This window comes from Microchirus variegatus (assembly GCF_963457635.1).
Source record: "Microchirus variegatus genome assembly, chromosome: 23".
Taxonomy (NCBI): Eukaryota; Metazoa; Chordata; class Actinopteri; order Pleuronectiformes; family Soleidae; genus Microchirus; species Microchirus variegatus.
Genome location: NC_139824.1, coordinates 16,005,360 through 16,030,359, shown reverse-complemented (window position 1 = coordinate 16,030,359; position 25,000 = coordinate 16,005,360). Strand labels below are relative to the sequence as shown.

At 42.6% G+C, this 25,000-nt stretch overlaps 2 protein-coding genes across 3 annotated transcripts in view; one reads left to right on the top strand and one right to left on the bottom strand.

Moving 5' to 3' along the window:
* Positions 1-944: 944 nt before the first annotated feature.
* Positions 945-16,269, bottom strand: ecpas (Ecm29 proteasome adaptor and scaffold). Of its 2 annotated transcripts, none has more exons than XM_083909698.1 (49): positions 16,246-16,269; positions 15,341-15,471; positions 15,104-15,220; positions 14,336-14,454; positions 14,092-14,241; positions 13,074-13,251; positions 12,848-12,987; positions 12,640-12,718; positions 12,431-12,550; positions 12,249-12,334; positions 12,068-12,143; positions 11,921-11,970; positions 11,754-11,820; positions 11,498-11,620; positions 11,318-11,421; positions 11,093-11,216; positions 10,926-11,006; positions 10,606-10,822; positions 10,397-10,488; positions 10,146-10,280; positions 9,837-9,990; positions 9,584-9,756; positions 9,404-9,505; positions 9,118-9,241; positions 8,870-9,015; positions 8,724-8,778; positions 8,512-8,626; positions 8,361-8,426; positions 8,156-8,273; positions 7,890-8,057; positions 7,720-7,799; positions 6,951-7,056; positions 6,789-6,836; positions 6,522-6,640; positions 6,252-6,402; positions 6,096-6,161; positions 5,930-6,019; positions 5,772-5,838; positions 5,586-5,677; positions 5,417-5,483; positions 4,664-4,861; positions 4,366-4,577; positions 4,249-4,292; positions 3,967-4,159; positions 3,723-3,876; positions 3,135-3,240; positions 2,943-3,031; positions 2,768-2,839; positions 945-1,699 (listed from the first exon to the last, which is right to left on the bottom strand). In XM_083909698.1, the coding sequence occupies exons 1-49, from the start codon at positions 16,265-16,267 to the stop codon at positions 1,560-1,562; spliced, it is 5,526 nt and encodes a 1,841-aa protein (XP_083765824.1). In that variant the 5' UTR covers positions 16,268-16,269; the 3' UTR covers positions 945-1,559. The 2 variants fall into 2 exon arrangements, with proteins under 2 accessions (XP_083765824.1, XP_083765825.1); XM_083909699.1 differs by having other exon boundaries at positions 10,397-10,479.
* Positions 16,270-16,868: 599 nt separating this feature from the next.
* The window catches only part of kdm4c (lysine (K)-specific demethylase 4C), a 30,360-nt gene continuing 22,228 nt past the window's right edge, over positions 16,869-25,000 (top strand). The window contains exons 1-11 of the mRNA XM_083909210.1: positions 16,869-16,948; positions 18,567-18,733; positions 18,829-19,004; positions 19,291-19,405; positions 19,900-20,093; positions 21,848-21,897; positions 22,941-23,044; positions 23,259-23,396; positions 23,528-23,718; positions 23,957-24,174; positions 24,274-25,000. The exon at positions 24,274-25,000 is cut by the window's right edge and continues 1,303 nt beyond it. Coding sequence (XP_083765336.1) covers positions 18,590-18,733; positions 18,829-19,004; positions 19,291-19,405; positions 19,900-20,093; positions 21,848-21,897; positions 22,941-23,044; positions 23,259-23,396; positions 23,528-23,718; positions 23,957-24,174; positions 24,274-25,000 — 2,057 coding nt within the window. The 5' untranslated portion in view covers positions 16,869-16,948; positions 18,567-18,589. The remainder of the gene's footprint in view (positions 16,949-18,566; positions 18,734-18,828; positions 19,005-19,290; positions 19,406-19,899; positions 20,094-21,847; positions 21,898-22,940; positions 23,045-23,258; positions 23,397-23,527; positions 23,719-23,956; positions 24,175-24,273) is intronic.

The following is a 25,000-nucleotide window of genomic DNA, read 5'->3' as shown; positions in this document are numbered from 1 at the left end:
GCCACTGATGATCAGTTTTTATCCGGCTTACTTGTTTGTGTATTTTTTAATTAATAAAGCAGGTATAATGTTTGATAACACCCGGTGGATTTACTTGATTTATTTCCATCATGAATGTCTACAAATTCATGATGGAAATTTGTAGACAAATTTCCATCATGAATGCTAAAATAAAACCATTGTCGCGTTATAAGATTGCTTAAAGTGTCATTTAAAGTCAAATTCAAGTATGATTTGCATCTTTTAAAGGTACAATATGTAGTATTTATGGGTTTATATAACCCAAAATCCACTTTTTTATACATATTATGTGCTCCTGCATTGTCTAGTCGCTGTATAATAGTTTTTGTTTCATTTTCATAGTGTTGCATAGCCACTGTTAGCAGCGAGACGCCATGTTTCTACCGGAGCCTGTAAGGACAAACGCGAGAGAACAAAACAAGCGTCTCTTTACATGTAGCGGAAGTCCCGCCTCCTCTCTCTCCGCTTCATCTGCTACGGCCGCGGTAGCTCGCCCTCTCCCTCGCCTCACGAACCTCATCTGCTGACACGGAGAAAGACGACGAGGACGACATTTGACCAGCGGAGGATACCGTAGCGCTCAGGGAAGGGAGGGGGTGAGCAGAGCAGCAGGTCTTTGTTGTAAATTTCAGCCTCTCCTCTAGATGGCACTATAAACTACTTATTTCCCCTTTAACTATAAGAGTTGAGCAGAGCACAAATAATGGGGTGAAATATTTTCCTCTAAACATTAAATTCATGTTTTAATGGTAGCGATAAAACATTGCAGGGCTTAATTATCCCAAAAAAATATATATTTTGAGAAGCATTTGTAACATGTACTAATACACGTTTAACAAATAACTGGTTTTTAGCTTTTATGTGAGATTGTGTTTTTAAAACTTCATAATAACGACAAAAGTCAGTGTTCCAAATGACCAAGGTAGTTTTATTTCATCAGGGACAATTTTCAAACAGCGATAGTATAATTTTGAATTAAACAGCAGGTTTTATTTATTACTTTTTTACTAATTTAAAGGTTTCACAAAATAAGCGTCACTCCTGCTTTTAAGTCACCATGCAAACAGCAGAAACACAAACCAAACATCATCTTCAGGACATCAAAGACCCAACCAGAGCTCGTCTGATCGTCAGTGAGTCGACAGAAACCCACAACAGTAGTAAAAGTCCCCATTTTGGGGCCTAAAGGTATAACAGTGTCCACAAACCGAACAGATTGGTTTATATAGCGTTTATCACCGGCGTCTTAACTGTCCATAAGAAATGAACCAAAGAAAACTTGACAAATTACAGTCTTGAAACCACGACTCAGACACGCGGCGAGTCGAGCGACTGGAGCGAAAATCCGGCCGGACCGGAGCGTCTGCAGAGTCTTTACACAAACCAGCAGGTTAAACATGAATACTTGACGCGAACATCTGCGTTTAAGAGAAGACGGCGAGTGCCGATACGAAACGGCTCTCGTATGACGTGTATGAAGAGGAGTTAATGCGCCGTTATCTTGGTTCGTAGATGTCTTGATGTCTGATGTGTGCGTTTCACGGCTGACTCTGGATGTGTCGACGCAGCTCCTGGGCTTTGTCCCTCAGGTCGGGTCTGGTGTCCGACTGCAGCGTGGACAGCGAGCGCTGCAGCTGCTCGCGGCTCTTCACCGACACGCAGTCCCACTGTTGGCTCTCTGTTCACGTCATTAAAAAACAATTACGTTAGCACTGAACGTAAAGAGCATAAATCGACGACAAATTCAGCATCAGTGACAGAAATTCAAGGTTGTGGTATCGATCTACGGATGTGAGTAAAGTAGTAACAATTAGAGCTGCAACTAACGATTATTTTAGTCATCGATGTAGCTGTCGATTATTTTCTGGATAAATCGTTTGGTCCATAAAATGTTAAAAAAATGTGTCTTTGTTTTTGTCCACAAACCAAAATGATTCAGTTTTAATGATTTCTTTGTTATGTGGCGCAAAGAAACATATTATTCACATTTAAAGGTGCCATATGTAAGAATGTGGCCAAAAACGGTTACTACATTCAAATTCAAAACACCGAGGTCTTTTAGGTTTCGTTTTCTGACGTAACTGGCAACCCGTGGTTGCTCGGCAGCTGAGAATCTACTGACTGCAATGATTGGTAGAAGGCGGTAGGTGGCGCCACATGACGCCAAAACATGATTTCAAAACATAAACATGATTTGCAGTCTGCAAAATATATATTTTAATGTGAATATTTTGTCTGTACTGTTGTTGTTGGTGAGTTCAGTTTGTTATATGAACATTATTCCTGAGTCTCTGTGACATATTAGGAGGATTTTATGGCCAGTTGCTTTAGATTTATTACATAATGCACCTTTAAGACGCTAAAACAATCAGAAATCTGGTTTTAATCATGAAAAAAGCTCTTTTTTTCAGCTCTAATAATACATACATATAGTGTATAGATATAGTAGATCTCCTCTTTTTCTATCACACACTTTCAAAGTAAACTGAAAAACAGTAAACTATCAAACAATCTTAGTAAAAAATAATAATTGTTTATAATTGATCTCGTCATTTTTTTTTACCTGGAAAACAGTTTTTTTATCTCAACTTTTCTGCCATGTTTCTTTTGATTGTAATTTTATGGTTTTATATTCTAGATTTTAATGTTTTAATTTTTAACCTGTAGCACTTTGAGATGATCAAATGTGAAGAGCAATATAAATAAAATGTATTATTATTATTATCATCATTATCATTATTATTACCTCCAGTTCTCTTGACGATCAGATCCACCACTGACAGCGCCTCTGTCCTCACAGACGAGTAACTTTTGTTTTCTGGAGAGAAAAACAAACAAACAACAAACGTGATGATGAAATGGATTTGCATAAACACTATTATTATTATTATTAACAGTAATAATATGAACTGCGTTAGTACCTAAAGGGTATGTGAGGCCAGCACACGTCTCTGTGAGGATCTGTGACAGCGTGTTGAAATCTTCTCTGCCTTTCTCCAACAGCAGCAACCTATGGAACAACATGAGAATAATTATCCTAATTCTATCAAGACATCCATTTACAGTACTTGACATGCTCAAGATACAGTATATGCTTCTTAGTTGGTCCTTACCCTTGAAAGAATGCCTTCATAGACTGAAGAACAGCTAACTGCACTTTCCAAGTGCTTCGTTTGAGCTTTTCACACATGAGATGACACAACTCCACCTGGAAACGAGCTACACACACACATACAAACACACACACACACACAAATTACTTTACGTCAGTGTTTGAAGCTTTTTTTCATGATTGATGATTTAAATGTGAATATTTTCTTCAGTTTCTTTGCTCCACATAACAAAGAAATCATTAAAACTGAATCATTTTGGTTTAAAAACAAAGACATTTGAGAACATCGTCATTTCCTGGTTTGACGAACACTGATCAACGTTTTTTAACATTTAATGACATTTTATGGACTAAACCATTAATCGATTACGAAAATAATCATCAGTTGCAGCTCTAGAGGAGTCACATTTCAGGTTCGCAGCAGTCCTCCTATCTTAATACTTTTAAGTATCTAACTTAAACGTTAAGATGTTGGAAAGGTGCTGTAGCTAAATCATTTACTAAAGTATAATCATCAGCAACTGCTGAAAAAATTGACACAAAAGTCGACACATACAGCTGTTTCTGTTTCATCTTAACATGCTTTTACCCTGGGTCTGTGGAGTCCTGGGCCAGGCCTTTCCCAGAGTCTCCAAAGCACAGAGCAAAGCTTCCGTCTGCATCTCCTTCTCCTTCACGTCCGCGTCGTCGTCGTCCTCCTCCAGCGAGCGCGGGGAGGAGGCGCCGCCGCTCTGTGGGCAGCTCTGAGAACGACAAAAATAGACTGAATGAAATACAACGCTCTAAAAAAAACAACCAGGAAATATCAAAAAGACAGAAGATGCGATGTAAACCTTCTTGATCATAGGGACAAGGATCTCCGCCATGTCGCTGAATCGGTCCTCTTGACAGCTGCGCAGCACGTCTCCGGCGCAGCGCAGGGCGGCCATTTTGTAAACGGGGCTCTCCTTGCGACATTCCTTCAACACGACCTCCAGCACCTCTGAGACGGTCGGCTGACCCGAGCACGGCTTCTGCAGCTCGCCGCTGAAACACGCAGCGAGTAAATATGTGCAAAATAAGTATCGCCCTTCGTGTAAATGTGGTATTAACTGAAGGAAAGAAAGAAATCCCACCTGCATTTAGACACGACTGATCCGATGGCTTTCAACAGCTCCTCCTAAAAAGAGAAATCAATCATTAAGATCACAGTAACTTTTCCTTGTTTTCTGCTTTTCTTGCAGTGACTATACCTTGCCCGCCCATGTGCGTCCGGAGAGTCCCTGCACTAACGCCGTCAGCACCAAACCGAGGTGTGGCGCCACCAACGAGCCCATCTGTTCCTTAGCGACGGTTGCCATGGCAGCTGCACCCTGAGCCTTCATCTTCCAGGACTGGGACTGCAGAGCTTTCTGCGTGATGGTGATCAACTCGGTCATGTAAAGTCTGATGCCTCCAAAGCTTCCTGGAATCACAGAACATCATCTAAGTATGTTTTTTATACATACATCTATACATCGAGATCTCTTCACTGTATTGAACGCTTCTCACCTGGAACGTTCTCCTGCCACACCTCGGCCCACAGCGTGGCGTCGTGGCTCTCTCCTTTCTCCTCGTCAGGACCTGGTGCCTGGTGCATGCCGAGGAAGGCCAGCGGCAGAGCCACACCGGCGTGGCCCTTCAGCACGTCGGGACTGTAGTGGCTGATGGCGTGCATGATCAACGCACATGAGGACTTAAACACCGGCTCTGGGAACGAAAGAGGCGGAAAAGAGAATAGAGGTGATATACGCATATATACATATACATACATATATGCACATATATACGCACATATATATACCCACATATATACGCACATATATATGGACACATATATATATGCACATATATACGCACATATATATATATATGCACATATATACGCATATATACGCACATATATATATATGCACATATATGCACATATATACACGCACATATATATATGCACATATGTATGTGCATATATACACATACATATATACATGCACATATACACATACATTATGCACATATTATACATATATATATTATATACACATACATATATGCACATATCAATATATTATATATACATACATTCATATAAGCATATACATACATATTCACATATATTATATATACATACATACACATATACATACATATACATACACACACATATACATATACAAACATATACACACATACATACACATATATATATTCTGTTGGCTAGATACATCCAAGTATGGAATATTTAGACATCATCTGCTGACTCACCTTCTTTCTCCAAATACCAGACATTGAGTTTCAGTAGTAGTTTCTCCACACTGCTGTCCTTTGCCGTCTATTGGGGGGCGGAGCAAACAGTCAGTGATGCTTTCTTAGTTACTGAGAGAACATACATGCTCCATGTTCTGATCTTTATCATAGGACTCGACAAACTCACCCTGACCAGGTGTCCCAGTGCAAATGCAAACGCTTTCTGGACGACGCTGCTTCTGTCATGGATACCGTTCAGCAGGGCGCTCATCAGTTTAGCTGAAATATCACCCAGAAAACATCACCGTTATCTATATATTTGCACCAAAAAGTAGTGGACATGAGAGTGTGCATTACGAAAGCTCTGCTGTACCCGAGTATGGCGTGAGGTCTTGAGGACACTGCACTGTGAGTGACACGATGACGCTTGCACAGCCGCCCTATGGAGAAGAGGCAAACGTGAGCACGGCTGACGATGAAACTTTACAAACTACAGAGTTAAGAACACTTGTTGTTGAGCGTGTGTTTTACCTTGGTGCCTAAGCCTACTCCACTCTTCAGCAGCTCACAGAGCCGAGGAACCAGCTCGCCCAACACGGACACGTCGAGGTGCTGCAGACACTGTGCACAAAGACACACGAGAACACTATAACGACTGCAATTCAGATGATAATCAACAATTAGAACGGTACTTTACCATGTTAATGGTCTCCATCATTGGAGAGGACTTGGCAGCACTTAGTCGGGCAGCGTCCATGGCACTCTGGAGCGACACAAACACAGTTATAACGGGAAAAACCTAACCTCCTGTGTTTTTAAGTCTCGCACACAGTCACAGTGTCGCCGACGTTACCTTTTCCTGCTCCGTGGCTCGCAGACTAAGGTAGTTGAGGACCTGAGGCTCCAGGGTGCTGAGCGCCTCCAGCAGAGCCGGGATGAGTCGGGAAGCGTGAGGCTTCAGTCGGGCACCGGCGGTCTTACTGATCTTAACCAGGGTCTGGATACTGGTGAGAGAAAAAAAACACGAATAAATCAGCATTTCATCAAAAAAGTGGTTCGGTGCCTTCCCCCGTTCTGTTAAACCATTTTGGATTTGACTAACGGATAAACAGAGAGACGTTACCTGAGCGCTCGGACCTCTGAGACGCTGCTAACGATGCCTTTTTCTAGCAGAGTAGGCAGCAGCACAGCCACGGTTCTCTGGGCTGCAGAGCCGGTCGATTCACACATACGAGTGCACACCTGGACGCAACAGGCACGAACATATAAATACAAACATACTGTGTGTGTGTGTGTGTGTGTGTGTGTGTGTGTGTGTGTGTGTGTGTGTGTGTGTGTGTGTGTGTGTGTGTGTGTGTGTGTGTGTGTGTGCACAGACCATCATACTTACTTTACTGAGAGTTTTCAGGGTCAGGTCTGCAGCCTTCCTCACAGACTCCTGAAATACAAAAACAACACAGTCAGAGTCACAAATACAAAACCAGCGCAATGACGCCATTTTCACACAATCTTGACATTACTACACCAACGTCGATCCCGGTTATCTGCTCACCTTAATGTCGTCGAGCACTCTGAAAAGCGTTTCCCACATTTCTGCGAGATGGTCAACGAGGTCGTCGGCTTGGCGACCGCGAATCAGGTCATTTAGAGCCAGGCAGCTGCAAGGAAACGCAACGGAGGAAATTATGACAGTGCTTTGTGGAGCGAGGAGCGACATTTCATTACATGGTGTTCAAAATGGTTGCTATATATGGTTATATAATATACTGTTCAAAGGTTTGGGGTCACTTAGAAATGTCCTTATTTTTGAAGGAAAAGTACTTTTTTCAATGAATATAACATTAAATTAACCATGAATATACTCTATACATTGTTAATGTGGTAAACGACTATTGTAGCTGCAAATGTCTGTTTTTTTAATGGAATATGTACATAGGTGTATAGAGGCCCATTTCCAGTGTTCTAATGGTACATTGTGTTAGAAGGCTATTGGATGATTAGAAAACCCTTGAAAACCCTTGTGCAATGATGTGAGCACAGCTGAAAACAGTTTTGCAAAATTATTTCTTATCTTGTCAATATCTCGACTATATTTTCTATTCATTTTGCAACTCTTTGGATGAATAAAAGTCTGACTTTTAATGGAAAACACAACAAAAATTGTATATAGGTGACCCCCAAAGTAGTGTAATATAACATAATATAATATAACATAACATACAAGAGAAAACTAACTAGGGGAAAAAAGACAAATTAAACAAGAGAGAGGTGAAATAAAGTTGTAAATGAACATAATAGTAGAGTTGATGCCGTTCCTGTACCTGGACTCGCGGACTCTCCAGTGGTTACTGGTCAAGTTAGTAATCACATCCTGCAGAATTTCCTTCAGATACTTATCAACCTGTGACAAACGCAGACGTACAATCGCTCAGATGCATCATTACATAAATACATAAATGGTTATTTATGTTCCCATTTTTTTTTTTATTACCAGGGTCTTATCAGTGACCAGTGCGTCCCAGATGCTGGTCATGGCCTGACGAATGCTCAGGTTCGGGTCGAACTGGTAGCGATACAGACGAGGCACCAGCTGCGGCAGGAACGGAGCCAGCTGCTCCCCGGCCTTGGTCGCGATCATGTGGAACCCAAACGCTGCTCCCTGAAGAGGTGAGAGAAAGCAGACGAGAGGGGGGTCAGGTTACCAGGAGGGAGGAACACGTGTACAGCGCACGGTGATAAAGAGAATGAACGCGATACCTTGCGGGAGTTCCACATGGCGTGGTGATTCGCCAAGTTCATGAACTTGTAAACGAGGTCCGGTTGGTTCAGGTCGCTGGCCAACGAGCACAGCTCTTTGTACGTGGACAGGTTGTGACTGCCGGGGAAAACATTCGTAAGGTTACTTTCTGTGCAATGAACCCATACGTTTGGATCACAAATATGAGATAACGTTGCTATTTACCCATCAGGCGTTTTACCCAATCCTCCTTGGAACACCTCTGTGTCTTCAGAGACGGCGTGCTTCACTCTGTTTGCAAACAGAAATCAGCATTTGAGTTATTCCAAGTCCTCATGACATCACGCGCCCTCTTTTACTGGAGCTTCCCACTCACCTTTTGCCCGTCATGAGCGCTTCCACCAGCGTGGACACCAGCTCGTGCTGGTCGGCTTCTCCTCCCATTTCATAGACCAAGCCGAGTCCTTTAGATGCGACATCCTGACTCAACTCTACACAAGGATGAACACATGATTATTAGGATTATTAGGATGTCATGTTAAAAGTACAGAGGAGATTAAACAGTGCTGTTGTTTTTTTTTTTTTTACCGTCAGGGTCTGAGAGAACAGAGATGAAGGCCACCTGAATCTCCTTTAGATTGGACTGTAGGGGGGGAAAAGGCAAGATTCTTTTAAAATGACAAGAAAAAAGTGAATTAAACACTATCACGGATGGGTAAACATTCGAGGCCCACCGTGATTTCTTTGTTTTGGCTGAGTTTCTTGACCAGGGACAGCAGCCAGATGCAGGCCGCCTGTCGGACGTGAGGGTTCTGACTGGGTATGTACTTGGACAGGACGGAGTTCAGGACCCAAGGAACCACTTCGTTGTTTTTAATGTCTGACAGGGAGGAAAAACATAGCCAATATGTGGTTAGTAGCAATGCAGAGCTGGACTCTGATGCATGAGACATTATACAGCATAACACGTATATCTACTTACTGTGAGGTGGATTGTATTGGTCCTCAGTGCAGGTCCATGGGTCTCTGGCAGCTCCAGAGCTGGTGCCGATCGCTGCACTGGTAATAGCTTCTCCTACTGTGAACTGCAGCTCCACCTGTTTGGCCTGAAGTGAACAGAAAATCCCAATTTCAGGTACAACCAGATGACTGGATACGTCATCTTACAACCTTTAATGTTTAATATTTGGCATGAAAAGTTGTGTTTTTGCTTTATATACACAACCATTTTCTACATTTTAACTGCTTTATATGTCCATGTTCCTTACCTCCACAGAATCCATGAGTCCCTGCAGCAGTTTCTTCTGGTGAGGGAAGTCTCCATCTCCCACTGGTAGGTGACCTAAGGTCTGGATCGATCGCTCCTTCATCTGAACCACAGCACGTGAGCAAGTCAGTAGATGCAGTATGTCAACATTTCAACAATACACCAACTTCTAGTTAGCTACCTTTGTGCTCTCCTTGCCAGAGGGGATGCGGGCGAGCAGGTTCTCCACGATGGAGAGTTTGGTGAAGCCCTCGCCTTCTGGAGGGATCAGCAAGCTGCCATTCCGACTAATTTCCCCTAAAGCTGTACACGCTGCTACTGCCAGCAGAGCACTACTGCTGTCCAGGAAGGAACCTGAGGGGGTCACACGTAAGTCAATAAAATCTATAAATAAAGGTCAAATTGTGGGGAATTATTGCAGAATAATTACATACCAACTGTCTTGGTGGCCATGGAAACAATCTCATCCTCTCCCTGTGAGGAGAAGTCCATTTTCTGACCCATGTTGTCACTGGATTTCTTCTTGCTCATGTACCGTCCCACCATGTAGCCAAGAGCCAAGATGGCGCCGTGCTGAGTCTCAGGACTCTGTGGTCCAACAACAAACATTGACACACGGTTAAAAACTTTACTAATAATATATATATATATATATATATATATATATATATATATATATATATATACACACACACACACACAACAACAACAACCCATTTTTCCACACAGACAAAGTCACATACGTGGTTGTCTTTGGTGATTTTGACCAAGTTCTGCACGGCTGTCTGCAGCTCGTTGCCCGTCATGGTGGAAACCACGACGGCGTACAGCTGCGCTGCCAGCTCCCTCATGTCCTCCTTATTTGTGTTCATCAGACTCTGGACAAGAAGAGGATACGTTTTTGAAGCGGATTTGGAAACATTATTCAGAATTCAGGTCTGAAAACAGCTTAACATACAGAGAGACGGACAGGAAATGGTAATGAAACACTCACTTTAATCCAGTCAATTTTATCAGCAAATCTAGGAGCCAGTTTCTCTGGGCAGACGGACACGGCCTCCAGTAGACAGTACATAACTGGGATTCCTTTTGAGAGATTAAATGAAATTGAAACACCTTAAAACACCCGTAAATACAAACATATTAGATGTAATATTTTTCAATATATTAAAAATCCTTAAAATTAAAGTTCCTTTCTCTCACCTCCTACAGCAGACAGCAGCTGCTGCAGCAGATCCATGTAGACGTGCACAGGATTGGACTCGGACCACTTCGACACCGCAGGCTGCAGCTCGGAGGACAGCAGCGTGTGGACGTAGCGGCCGATGGCCGGAGCGTCATCCTGCATGTCCGTCATGCGCGTGGACATGGACGCGGCCCCGGCACTGTGCGCTAAACACATCCTCAGGTAAAGCACGATCTGGGGGGGGGGGGTTGGGGAAATGAGGTGGACGATGAAGAGGGGTGAGTCTTATTCACAGATACGTGCTGAATTTACAAAGTCGTGGAGGTCACGTGTTTACCTCGCTAAATGCAGACGGATTGAAAGGAATAATGGAGGTTCCAACGATGTACTTGGCTGGAGTCTTGATCCTCTGAGCCGCCTGACGGGTTCAAAAAGGTTGTTTTGTCAAGCACAGGAAACAATTGTGTTATCTAAAAGAAAATGAAAAATATGAACAACACTGACCTTCTCCTGGACATAGGCTACCATGTCAGGGAATGAGGGCATCGGCTTTGGTCCCTCCTTCTCTGGGCTCCTGTTAGGAAAACCCCTCAGCACCTTCTGGGCCTCACCTGCTACCTCCTCCCTCCTAATAAAAGAAAGAGAACAGCTTTTCAGTTTTATCTTTATTTTATTGTATAGATAATATGATAAATACTTCCTAGGTTCTCTTAATTTCAGATGACTTACTGGTCTCCAGCAGCGAGCAGCAGCAGATATCTCGATGGCACGTGATCGGGAGCAAAAACGGTGCTGGCAAACTTCATGGCTACTTGACGAACTTGTACCTCCGGCTGCTCAGAAAGAAAATCAAGCTAAATCCAACATTAATGTTCAAGGTTTCTTGTGGACACCAAATATCTACATTACCTTTGCGATGTATGCAGCCACCAGGGCCTCCATCAGGTTAAGCAGTGCCCCCTGCAGGTTAGCATAAGCTCCAACCATCATGGACAAAGCTTCCTGAATAGCTAAACGGACATCAGGCTCCTCCTGGAGATAACACAGAATTTCAGTAACATCAGTACTGCTACAAATATCTGGAAAATCTTGACACATTAACTCATATTTTTCCTGTTTTAATTCTTAAATCTAATGTAGGATTATTCAGTAATTGTTCACCTACCTTGCACATGGAATCGAAAAACTGCTGCACGAGTGCGATATCCTTTGTGAACAGCTGCGGCATACGACTATGAGAGAGAACATAGAAGACAAAATATTTTTAATTTCTAAAATTCTACTCTAAGCTGGCAATGGTAATGATGGGAAGATGGGAGAATGATTTCATACCTTGACAGCTTTCCAACTGCAGAGTAGGCAACACACAGTAACTTAGGATCCTGCAAGTGCAAAATATAGTTTAAAAAAGAAGGTAAAACTAAAAGTAAACTAAACAAATCTGCAGATTATAAGAAAATATGCAACTTGTTGTCTTACCTCTTTGTATTCATTGATGAGCTTGGTCAGGCCATTAAGCAGCATTAGCCCCAAAGGCTTATTAGTGTCAGGGCACCTGAAAACATAAGACAGGGATTATTTATTCATGATTCATGTTTCATTAGCACATAACACATACATAACTGTATCATGGACATATAAAGAAATGTAGTTTTCTTACACCATGCAAATGTGATGGACAAACTGCAAGGTGAGAGACAGCAGTTTGTTGTTGGTGTTGGCTCCAAACAGACCGTCATACACAACCTACGGACCACAGGGAACTCAATGACTCAAATAGTCTGACAATGTGACACGACAAAACAAAAAGGAAAACCACAGCCATGGAAACAAACATCGAACCTGAATATTAGCTGGAAAGCACTCCGCAGCCAAGCGTGATCTCAAAAGATGCGGCAGGATCTTTAGTTTGACTCGTGTGCTCACTGGCTCGTGCTTCAGCTCCTGCTTCAGATTGCCACCCTGAAGTAAAGCACAAATACACAATAGGATATACTTGTATGATTTCAAATCACAGGTTAAATATTAAAATTAAATTTAGGTTTACAAACCTTTGTTTTAAGGGGAACATCCCCAAGATACACCTTATACATCTTGTTAATAATTAGAGGATTATTCCAATCGATGATGCTGGAAGACAAAAGAAACCAGAATGGGTGATAAGAAACACATTTAACACATTTACCTAATAAGTGTGATAAAAGTGATGTTTTATTAACAGTTACTAAGTGGATGACTTATTATGTATCTAGTATCAACCTCTGTTTGCTCTTCAGCTCCAGATCGGCTGCAGTGGCAACGCTGTGTCGGGTGTCACTGGACGCCACCACCAGGTGAACCACGGTCTCCACTTCAGGAACTTGCTTTGCTTCAATGAACTTCACTATACCCAGCTTACACTGTTAAAAAAACGACAAGATCTAACAGTCATCCTGTGCATGCAAACATGAGCCTGCACTCTCTTCCTCCAGCTAGTTTACAGTACCTGCTCGAGTTGCTCAGCGCTCCACTGGGCCTCTCCAATCACCCTCTTTGCGGCATAGACGCTCATTCCCGGAGGTGGCTGGGGAAGACCCTGGCCCCCCGTGGTCACTGAGCCATCAGCGGGGCTTCCCTGGGAGGAGGAGGGTGCAGGGCGAGTTGGGGATTCGTTCAACACAAACCTATAAGAACCAGAGAGAGAATAAGGCAATAAGGGCCAATTCCAACTCCTATCTTGACCCTCAAGCTCAACCCTTAATCTTAACTGGCCCTCAAAACCAAGTGTTGAGGGTTATTTTGTCACTTAGAAATGGGACACCCCTTAAATGCAGATATGTCTTCAGACTGCAGGGGGCAGAATAACGCGAAAGCTGCGTCCAGTCTGTCAACTCCAAAAAAGAAGAAGAAGAACGCATTTACGTCAGAATTATTTATTACGATCCGTTTGTCAGTCAAGTTATTAGGTTGTCGGTTAGTTATAAGATGATACTCATACAAATATTCAGCTGACAGTTACCACACACCACGGCTTATTGAAAAGTAAACCATAGCAAACCATCGCTTGTCTGCACCGGCCGACTATTGACAAAAGATTGTAAATTAAAATAAATGTTACGCAACAATGACGTCAGTAATCCATAATATGGGCCTAAACTAAGATAATACAATGGTTTTCATCATTTTTATATCTCTATTAACAAAGAAAATACTTCATTTGTAGCCTACTCGTTTCGCTGCTTTCGGCGCCATCTTTTTTATGCCGAAACACGCAATGCATTCTGGGTAGCCCTTGCTCCCAAGGATGGTCTCAGAAAATCTCAATATTGAGGGCGATACAGCCCTTAAACTTGGTCCTCAACTTAATTTTTCTGAGAATCGGGACAGCACTTGCACTAGAGGGAGCGCGCATTTTTGAGATTGAGGGTTAAGATTGAGGGTTAAGCAAGGAATTGGAATTCACCCTAAATCTGTGTCTGAACTCCTGTCCAGTGAAAATGTGCCGACACAAAGCAGGTACTCACCCGTAAGGCATCAGTAAAACATCCAGCATGAACTCCAGCAGCAGCTGCACCGTCTTCGGCCGCTCGGTTAAGTTAAATGGAAAAGCAATCTTTGACGTGTCTGCGGGATACTTCATGTAGTAAAGGGTCGGGATCAGCAGGTGCATCAGGCTAAGGGTGGAAGCACAAAGAAAAACATAAATCAAACACGGTCAGGTTAAAGAAAGAGAAGTGAGCAAAAAGTTGTGTGTATAATCCGTCTCACCTGTCCTGCTGTGGCTGTGGTTTGCCTTCCATGGCAGTGAGAAGAGTGGGAGCCAACTCGCACTGTTTCCCCACTTCCAGACGTGGATAGCCCATTTTGATGTAGATGATGGTGAAATTCTACAAAACGTACGAATCGAACAATCAACACCTCCCGTCTCAATTTGACCTGGTATCTTATTACAGGGTATCCGCGGGGTCGTAGAAAGTCTTAAATCCAATAATTTGAATTTAAGGCCTTAAAATGTCTTAAATTCTTCTAAAATCTCATAAAAGGTCTTAAATACAATTTTGAAAGCTCTTAAAAAATCTATTATCGTTAGTTTTATTTAAAACATGCATAAACGTCAGTCTCGCTTTGAAATGTTTCTATTTTTGAGGATGCGATAACACAACTACAACACGGAACTAAAGTAGGCCACCTGTGCTGCCCGGTGAGAATTTATCGAGCACCACTAGCTAGTGTGCTGTGCGCGCGCCGCGGTGTGTTATAGCTTAGCATAGCAGTGGAGAAAACATAACAAAAAGCCCACAGCTAAGCCGAATTGCTTGCATAAGATGGGTAAGTGCAAGTTCAACAATTTGTGGCTCCAATTTTCCTTCATGTCTTTTGTACTTTTTCGCCATTATGAATGTGAAATGGGTCTTGAATTGTATTCATTATGGTCTTTAAAAAGTCTTAAATGTGACTTGTTAAAACCTGCAGAGACCCTGTATTAAGAGTTCAGTGCACATCTCACAGCATCTTAAAAGACAAGAGTCATCATACCGTAACAAACGAAGCAGCTGCAGGGTCCTGGTACTGAACAAGCAAAGTTTCTACGGGTAGCTGAATCTTGGGTCTGCTTTTTATCCTCTTGTTCAGGTGGACCAACAGCTCCATCACCTGGAAGAGAAAGAACCAAAAAATGAATTGGGAGGCATTTATCGTTGTGCTGAACACCTGCGATCGGAAAACCCAAGACACACAGTGCACACAGAGGCAGGCAACGCCCTTCTTACTTACTTTCTTTCGCACACCCTCCTGAACGCTGGAGAGCTTGAGGAGAACCGGGGGCAGGAACTTGGAGATGATGTCTTGCAGCTGGTCGTCTGTTTCTGCATGGCCCAGACGGAGGAACACGCGTTCCAGTTGATCTGTCGGAAAAACATATTCAAACACCACGGTTAGCGCTCAAGATTCATTTCTGAGTAGTTTTTACTAAGACGTGCAGTGCACAAAGGAACACTTTCAAGGTAAACATCTGCCTATTACACCAATACAAAAGCTCCCAATACTAGTGAGTGAGAATAACCCTCTGAGAATGAACAGAACAAAACAGTTGGATTGTCCTTCAGCTTCACACAGAGGGACTAAAACAGTAAGCTACAAACAGCCACACAGTCCCCCATGAATGTTACTGCAGTTTGACAGATAAGCTCGTCCTGACAGCTGCCGTGTCCGTGTAACCATCACCCAGCCCTGCCTTCCTTCTCTTGGGTAGCCTAGCTCCATCAACTGAACCGACTGTCCACGCACTTCATCATCGTTTCCCATATCTTACTCCGAACTCCTTACAACTATTGTCAATCTGCTCAATTAAAACTGAATACCCTAAACACCCAAATTGGACAACTACACCTAAAATATCTGATTAGTGACGATATATTAATAGCCTACGTGGTAGTTTCATTTTAGACCATGACTGGGCAGTCGGCCTCCTGACGTTAGCGCTGTAGCTAGCAACATAGCAGTGCAGCTAGCTGTCCTTCATACTCCTTATTTTTCAGATAAATGAGGGTTTATTTTGACTTTAAAATCACCCCCAGCGTTAAAATATATGTAAACACGTCTTCTGATTTTTTTCTCAACAACAACGATCATGCGAATTCAGGAGATATTCATCATCAATAACGCAGAGAGAAACTTACTGAGTTCATCCTGGGCAGCCATGTTTGCACAAAAGCCGGTTTGCGCCCCCCACAGTTCAGCGAGAGTTACTGCACTCAATAAGGCATCATCCAAACGTTATGGCATTGAACACATGAATTGACCTTTAAAATAAAAAATCAAACATTTTATTAAGATATTTTTATATTTTTTTACACATTAAAAACGTTTTGTTCGATAGATTAAATACATTTACATTTTCAAAATTTTCTGAGTCCAGTATTCAAAATATATTGCTTTGTCTGACTAATATTCCAAACAAATATTTTAAATGCAGTGTGATATAAAACATGAAAAAAAGCAGGACGTTTTGAAGACTCGAGCTGAATCATTGTAAAAATGTATTTATCATTATTATACTTTTTTTTTTACATACATATATTATTATTATTACCTATCATTTAGATACCATAATAACACCATGTTAATGTAATAGATCGATAAAGAGGTTATATGTGCACTTTTCGCCTCATCTCTGGCTGCGTTGCGGCTGCACAGCGGGCCCGCAGATATCAGTCCTCCGCACCGCGGTGGGTCAGACACACACGGCGGAGGAGGACCGAAACACCGCCGCTTATTCACGGCACGAAGGAGCAGCAGCAACAGCCAGAGCAGCTGTCATGTGAATCAGCTGGACGAACAAGGAAGGGGATAAACAACAACACTCCGTCTTTCTACTTCGAGGTAAAACACTGCGATTTTCTCGTAGAAAGTGTGTGTGATGTGTATGTGTGCAAACTGAGCACCCCTTTCGTGGATACTTTAGTCCCATTTTAATGCAAAGCGGTGTTGTGTTTCGTGACTCCTGTGCAGCATTTATCAAAGCTACCAGCGGCTAACCCTCTTAGCGTTGCCAGCTAGATAAGTTGTGGGCACCTCGCACCGTGTGCCCTTGTCACCGCCCCGTGTGTCTGTTGAGCGTACATTAAATACACGATACAAATAAACCACATACGCTTTGAATAAAAGAAGGAATACGTTAGCTGTACCCCACAAAGTCACTAAGTGGTGGGGGTTAGCTTAGGGCCCTGTCTGCAGCCACCTTGCGAGGGACATTTAAATCCCACCGACTCGTGCATTAACTTAGCCAATGTTGTAGCTAGGCTAGCTTAATCCGTAGCTACGCTTTCCCCTTTCCCGTGTACTCTATCTTTATAAAAACCCCGCTGGTCGCACGAACACAGTAAATAATAATGACTAAGCAGTGACCCTGTGGCGTCTAAACACTCGTTAGCTGGTCAACTGTGGCACCAAGCTGCGCTGCTAGTTCAGCCATTACCGGGCATCACAACAAAACGTAGGCTAGCTGGCTAGTTAGCAAAGCTTTGGCAGACAACAAAGATCAGCCAGGCTATACACACATACACACACACTCGTACAGCAACAACACAATAACCGACATTTTAACAGTTATAAACAGTAATACCACGCGTGTTCATTGATAAATAGATAAATTATGTTCATTATTGTGTTTCAAAAATATCGTTAAGATGTGGGTTGTTTGAAACAAAAGCTATTCATGTAAACACACGAATGTTCAAACAGGCTCGGTGTTTTTAAATCATTTATTTAGATTGCGTTTAATTAAAACAAAACAAATCCATAAACTTGTCTCAGACAGTGATTTTGCTTGTTGCATAATCGGATCGCACGTCATTGAGGTGAGGTTTGCAAAGTGCAGCAGTGATTTGGGGAAATGTAAGAGTGGGAATCATCAGCACTTGTGGGGCAACGTGATCCTTTGTTTGGATGCAACCACAGTCAAATCGGAGTTGGGAGTGGGATGGGACAAAAAAATCTTGGAAAGGGTTGTTCATCAGCAAGGATCAAAGGATCAAATCGACATTTGTTCAATCTCTACCTCCATCTAGTGGTGAACTTGTCACCGACACATAAACCAGCTGCCTCACTGTCCAATTTAATATCATTTACTTTAATATAAATGACAGATTTAGTTGCTCTCGGTAGGTTTTTTTTGCCAAGAATTAGAGAAAAAGAACCATAATAAAGACATCCATCCTCCCACGTACGAGTCTAATATGCAGTATGAAATGAAATGTTACCGGATGTTCCCAAAATGTGACATGATAAAATGACGCAATGCTTTTTTAAATGTTTTTGTTTTCAACTTGATGAAAGTTCAACAAAATCACAGCTAACTGGCAACCCCTGAAACATGCGATCAACCAATTTGAAAGAGGAGAATAATAAGATACAAGTAGATTTAATTAGATTAAGTTTATCTCTGGTTATTATTATTATTTAACCTTTTCATAATTTTGTCATTCTTCTTCTTACCTAGGTTTTATCTGGTGAGGCGGCAGGATGGCGGGAGCAGAGGTGTACGCCCCTGCAAACCCCAACTGCAAGATTATGACCTTCAGGCCCACCATGGAGGAGTTCAGGGACTTCAACCAGTACCTGGTTTACATGGAGTCTCAGGGCGCACACCGCGCAGGCCTGGCCAAGGTAGGGAACTCTCAAAAATGCTGATCTCCAACTCGGCTGGTGAGTCAATATTTGCTCTTAAGCAGGACCTTACGTCGTCTTGTTTGTCCCCCCAGGTGATTCCTCCTAAAGGTTGGAAGCCCCGTCGTACCTACGACGACATAGACGACCTGATGATCGACGCTCCCATCCAGCAGATGGTGGCTGGCCAGTCTGGGCTCTTCACTCAATACAACATCCAGAAGAAGCCTCTCAATGTGCAGGAGTTCAGGCGACTAGCCAACAGTGACATGTGAGCGATACGGAGAAACGTATATAAACTATAAAATCATTTTTTTGTGTTGATTATTTTAGATGGAAGGAAAATGGTCACATAGGATGATGCGGTTACAGTTGAAGCTTTTTTGATTTGTGGTATATTGCAAAACCTGTCTGCCGACTTCTGATTTCCAGACTTTCAAATTAAGCTTATGATCCCATGAACTGAACATTTAATTGAGTTGGATGATGTTGATGTATTTTTGCATTCATTTATGAATAAACCATATATTAATGCAGTATGAAATTATCCTCCGCAGGTACTGTACACCCCGCTACCTGAACTATGAAGATCTTGAGAGGAAATACTGGAAGAATCTCACGTTTGTCTCGCCAATATATGGTGCAGATGTCAGTGGCAGCCTCTATGACGAGGTAGGTGGCATTGTAGCATATTATTTACATTAAGGGTTTGGACTGTATATATGCACATTTTTTAAAATGGCTTTACGTTGGATTTAGCAAGGAATTGGAGACTGAAAACTCCCCACATGATTGATAAAAAAACACTAAAAGTGTGATTTTCTGCCCATATCTAACTAATTAATGATGTGTGATAAATCGTGCATTTAGTGTGGTCTGATAAATTAAATGCTAATTACAATAATTTGCTTTATGATGCAGGTAGCGTGCACGCTGTACTTGATTTGAGGCTACGTTAAAATCAGCAATTTAGATATGTGTTTTAGGGTAAAGTGTATAATGTGTTGCTGTAATAAATTAAGCTTTAGTGCCCGTGTTGTGGCTGAACTCCTGGACAAGCCTTCTTCTTCACACTCAGCTCGGACATAATAAGCAGTTCATGTTGCGTAAATGGCAGTGTTTGAATTTACCCTTTCTTTAAACATCTCTGTTTTGACCTTTTCAAGGATGTAGAGGAGTGGAATATTGGCCACCTGAACTCCGTCTTGGATGTGATCGAGGAGGACTGTGGCGTTTCTATCCAGGGGGTCAACACCCCGTATCTGTACTTTGGCATGTGGAAGACCACGTTCTCCTGGCACACGGAGGATATGGACCTTTACAGCATCAACTACCTCCACTTTGGCGAACCCAAGTCCTGGTTAGTGGGATAAACACACCGTGACACAGCAGTTATGTAAAATATAATGGAACAAACCATTCTCAATTATCATAGTTTACCCGTAGCTTAAGATACACCAGCCTTCAAGTGTAGTAGTAGCTCACCTGTGTTTCGTGATTAAAGTGTTTTATTGCATTTCAATTTAAACACTAGTGGGAATAGAATTGTCTGCATATATCAATTAAGGGACGTGACTGCTTGTCTAGGGAGGAAATGTGTTTGCAGCTATGCTATCCTCCAAGGGAACGAGCATATGGTTTGATTTCCTGGGAGCTGTTTATCTCGTCTAGACAGTGGATGAAGGCAAAATTGTATGTTTTAACCAGTCAATCCTACATCACATATTTCCGTAATTTTCAGTCACTTGATTGTATGAATTGTTATATTTCATGAACCTAGAATGAGCCTAACTTTTTTTTATTATTGATTTTGAGAACCGGGTCAGCTCTTCTGGGGCCACCATTTTCCATAGCCCACAGTGAAACTTATCTTTTGAGATATCTAGGGTTTGAGAAGGGTGAAGTGAGGGATAATTCGGTTGCATTATGTGACTTCACCAGTAAATTGATTAATGTATGCATCACCAGTAGTATTTCTACTATTACGTGTGGAGAAAGCCCCCATTGTTTTTACATTATGCATCCAGGGTCATTCAGTGACTAAACTTCAGCTGAAACATAAGGACCATTAAAACAATATTTAAAGCAAACAAACTGCCCTGTGTGAATTGTTTTAAAAACACAGTATATGTGGCAACATCGAGTCAGAATATTCACTTCTATTTGGTATTTGTTAGGGTGCTCGTGTTGCTCAACAGGAGAGGAGACGGTTTATTGTGGCGCATCGTGTTTAAAATGATATAAAGAGGTGAAGAATGCAGGTAGATCAAATTGAAAATGTTCTTATTTTTTTGTCAGCTTGGTTTTGCTCCATCCGTCTCTCTCTCTTCCCTTCTTGCCCTGGAGGGAGCTGTGCTCATTAGAGCGTTGAGCCCTGCAACCCTACAGGGATCAGTGCCACAGACAGACAGTGACACACACACACACACACACACAGTGACACACATGTATTGTACACTCTTTCATCTTCCTCCTATTTTGACATGTCATCCCTGGAGGGGGAGCAGCTTAAACATGCACCTCTCTCCTTCTCAATCCTCCCCTCTTCCTCCTCCTCAAATCCCTCCAACTACCCATGTCACCTCTACCTGAGGTGGCCTCCCATTCCCACCCCGTGTCTTACTGCTCCGGTAAGCTGACAGTTGATAAGATGATAGAAATGCCACAGACCCGAGGGCGGACCGTGCTCGTCGAAACCTTGAGGGAATTTTGAACTTTGGTAGTGGATTAAGTCGAGATTGCTGCAGAGTGATGCAGTGGAATAAGGTCAAAATATGAAGAAGAATCGGTGATTGTTGTTTTTGTTCTTATCTAAGACGGCCGTGGCTCATGTTTTGGAAAAAGTCAATTGCGAATTAGAAAAGCTAATAGCGAGGAACATGAAACGGGATTCAGCGTTTACATGAGATCAGAGGTTGGATTTTTCTGTATATTGTCAAAACTTAATCAGCCGTCTTGCAATGATTCATTTATCTGCCACTTGATGGCAGTCTTGAAATTGTAAATCCTCCCATTGAAAGCTGCAATGTGAGGGTGCAACGCTGTAGGCACAGTTCAGAATTTCACCCACACACTGGAAAATAATAACAAGTGTGTGTATATTGTCTTTAATAGGTATGCTATCCCCCCTGAGCATGGGAAGAGACTGGAGCGTCTGTCTACAGGTAAAATATTCATTTACGTATTCTTTGTATCCTTCATATGAATGATTATTAAAGGTGCATTATGTAATAAATCTAAAGCAACTGGCCATAAAATCCTCCTAATATGTCACAGAGACTCAGGAATAATGTTCATATAACAAACTGAACTCACCAACAACAACAGTACAGACAAAATTTGCATTAAAAAAATATTTTGCAGACTGCAAATCATGTTTATGTTTTGAAATCATGTTTCGGCATGTGGCGCCACCTACCGCCGTCTACTAATTATTGCAGTCAGTAGATTCTCAGCTGCCGAGCAACCACCTGTTGCCAGTTACGTCAGAAGACGAAACCTAAAAGAAAAGTATTTTGAATTTCAATGTAGTAACCGTTTTTGGCCACATTCTTACATATGGCACCTTTTAATAAACATTGCAGTGGAGGTAAACCAAATGTATAAACCATACACGTGGAGGTGTGCATTAAACGACAAGGTGCTGAAGATGCAGCCATCGATTGCTAAATTAACCGTGAACTATTTTTTTAATCGATTAATCGGTTTGAAGCTTTTTTCGCGATTAAAAACAGGATTTCTGATTGTTTTAGCTTCTTAAGTCTTTGTTTCTTTGCTCCACATAAGAAAGACATCATTAAAACTGAATCGTATTGGTTTGTGGACAAAACAAGACATTCAGGAACCTCATCATTTCTGGGAAATTAACGAAAATAAGGGTTAGTTGCAGCTCTAGTCATAAGGTCTGACTGCACACGTGCAAAAACTGCCACTAGTGGAGGTGTAAGCTATACAAATGCTTTAAGGAAATTCCATACTGTGGTGTATTGGACTAAAATATATATAATACATTGCATTTACGGGATAATATTTTGCTGGTTTCAAGGAGGTAAAATGTATTTGTCTGTAGCATTATTATCATTCGAGGATGATGTATGCATGCATGTATGGTTGTTGGAGGATAAAACGGTTTGTGACGAGCTTTCACTCGTTCTTTCATATTGTATTTTTCTAATGACATGCACGTCCATGTGTATATTTCTGTCAGGTTTTTTCCCCAACAGCTTCAAAGGATGCGAGGCTTTTCTTCGTCACAAGATGACTCTAATCTCCCCCTCCATATTGAAGAAGTACGGCATTCCCTTTGATAAGGTAGGGCTCAACCTTCTTCAAATATTGCCCTCAGTCCTCTTCTTGCCATTTATACCCTTTATTCCGGATATAACTGACTTAAGGAGAGCCTCTTTTGGTTGATATCTGCGTTTTATTTTGTTTCAGTCTCATCTTTGCAAACCAAAAGTTCGGCATTTGGATCACATCGTGTCTAATGAACATGTTTCTCTCCCTCTCAAACGCGAACTGTCAGATTACTCAGGAAGCCGGAGAGTTCATGATCACCTTCCCTTACGGCTACCACGCTGGCTTCAATCATGGCTTTAACTGCGCAGAGTCGACCAATTTTGCTACTTTGCGATGGATAGACTACGGCAAGGTGGCCACACAGGTAGCGTCTGTCTATTACGTGTCGTAAAAAATATATTTATGTTTATGAGAATAGATTGTAATTGTGGCTCAGGAGAGAGGACACAGTTGATGTTTTCCTAAAGCAGATATTGCATTTATCGTCCACTCCAGTGCACGTGCAGCAGGGACATGGTGAAGATATCCATGGAGCCTTTTGTGAAGCGTTTTCAGCCCGACCGCTACGCTAGCTGGATGGCGGGCAAGGACTCGACGACCATCGATCACTCGCTCCCCACTCCCGGCACGACGCCGGAGCTGCAGAGCTGGATGCAGGGACGCAAGGCCCAACTTTCCAATAGAGGGTACGTCAATTGTAAATGCTAACTGTGCTAACTGTGCTTGTGGGATGATAATCAGGATTATACTTTCTTTTTATTTTAATGTAACATTTGGAGATGCTTTGAATGGGAACTCAAGGCCTCGGTGAACTGATATAACAAGAACTATTTGACATCTTCAAAAGAAACGTCTGTGTCACTGTTACCCTGGGGTTTTTATTCCCAATTGTCTTTGATCTCGCTCCCCTTTTTCTTTACACAGCATTCACTCTCGTATGCGCTCCAAGCGCCTCAGAACTACACAGGAGCCCGTTGACATTAATGCCAGTTCAACAACGAGCAGCAGCAGCAAGAGGAAAGGCCTCGGTGGTTCACCTGCGGCGAAGGTGCGAAGGTCTGCGGCAACAACAAAGTGCAGGGAGGATGACAAAGGGAAGAAGAAGGAGCCGGAGTCAAAGCACAACCAGAATCAGATCTCTGGTAAGAGACAGACTCACTGATGGTGCCTGTTTTCTTATATTTCGGGTAGTTCTCTCAAATGTGTTTAATCGATGGTGGATTTTTCATTATCCTCCACAGATCCATGCAGACAGATGTGTGTGGTGAAGGTAAATCGTGTCGAGAGTAATGTTTTTGGACTGTCCAACAAGGAGCCACCCCATAATCTCCATTGCAGTCCACCTCCGTCCCCCGCATCGCCAGTAAAGACTGAGCTAATCGCAGAGACGGTCGCTCACGTCGACCCTGAACGCCTCTCGGGGTCAGGACTCTGGCCTGAGGCGACCCAGACGCAGCCCGGCATTAATGATTCGAGGTGTTGCTCCGCTGAACCACAAGAACTCTCACTTTCTCAGGACTGCTCATCACCCCCCGGAGTCGCTCACCTGGAGGCCGACTCACTCCGCTCATCCCCCTGCTCTACGAGTACGTCTGCAGAGACCGAGATGAACCTGTGTCCCGCTGACGGTGAAGCTCAGACGTCTAGTTCCCTATGTAAAAAAGACACTTTATGCCCGACGCCAAATGCTGACAGCAGCATGGACACGCATCCCGAGAATGACACTATTAACACTGCTAACGCAACGGAACAGGACAAAGCTGTAGATCCAAAACATATCAATCCACCCTCGCCCACAGATGCACTTTATGATCTTAAAGCTGAGCCAGCAGAGGGGGATAGTTTCACATCCTATTCTGGACACAACTGTAAGTTAGAGAAAAGGAGCAGTGAGGAAAATCTGCCCCCTCCTCTGTTGCAGATGAATGCAGTGGATATGCCACAACTCACTCCAGAGCTCGCGGAAAA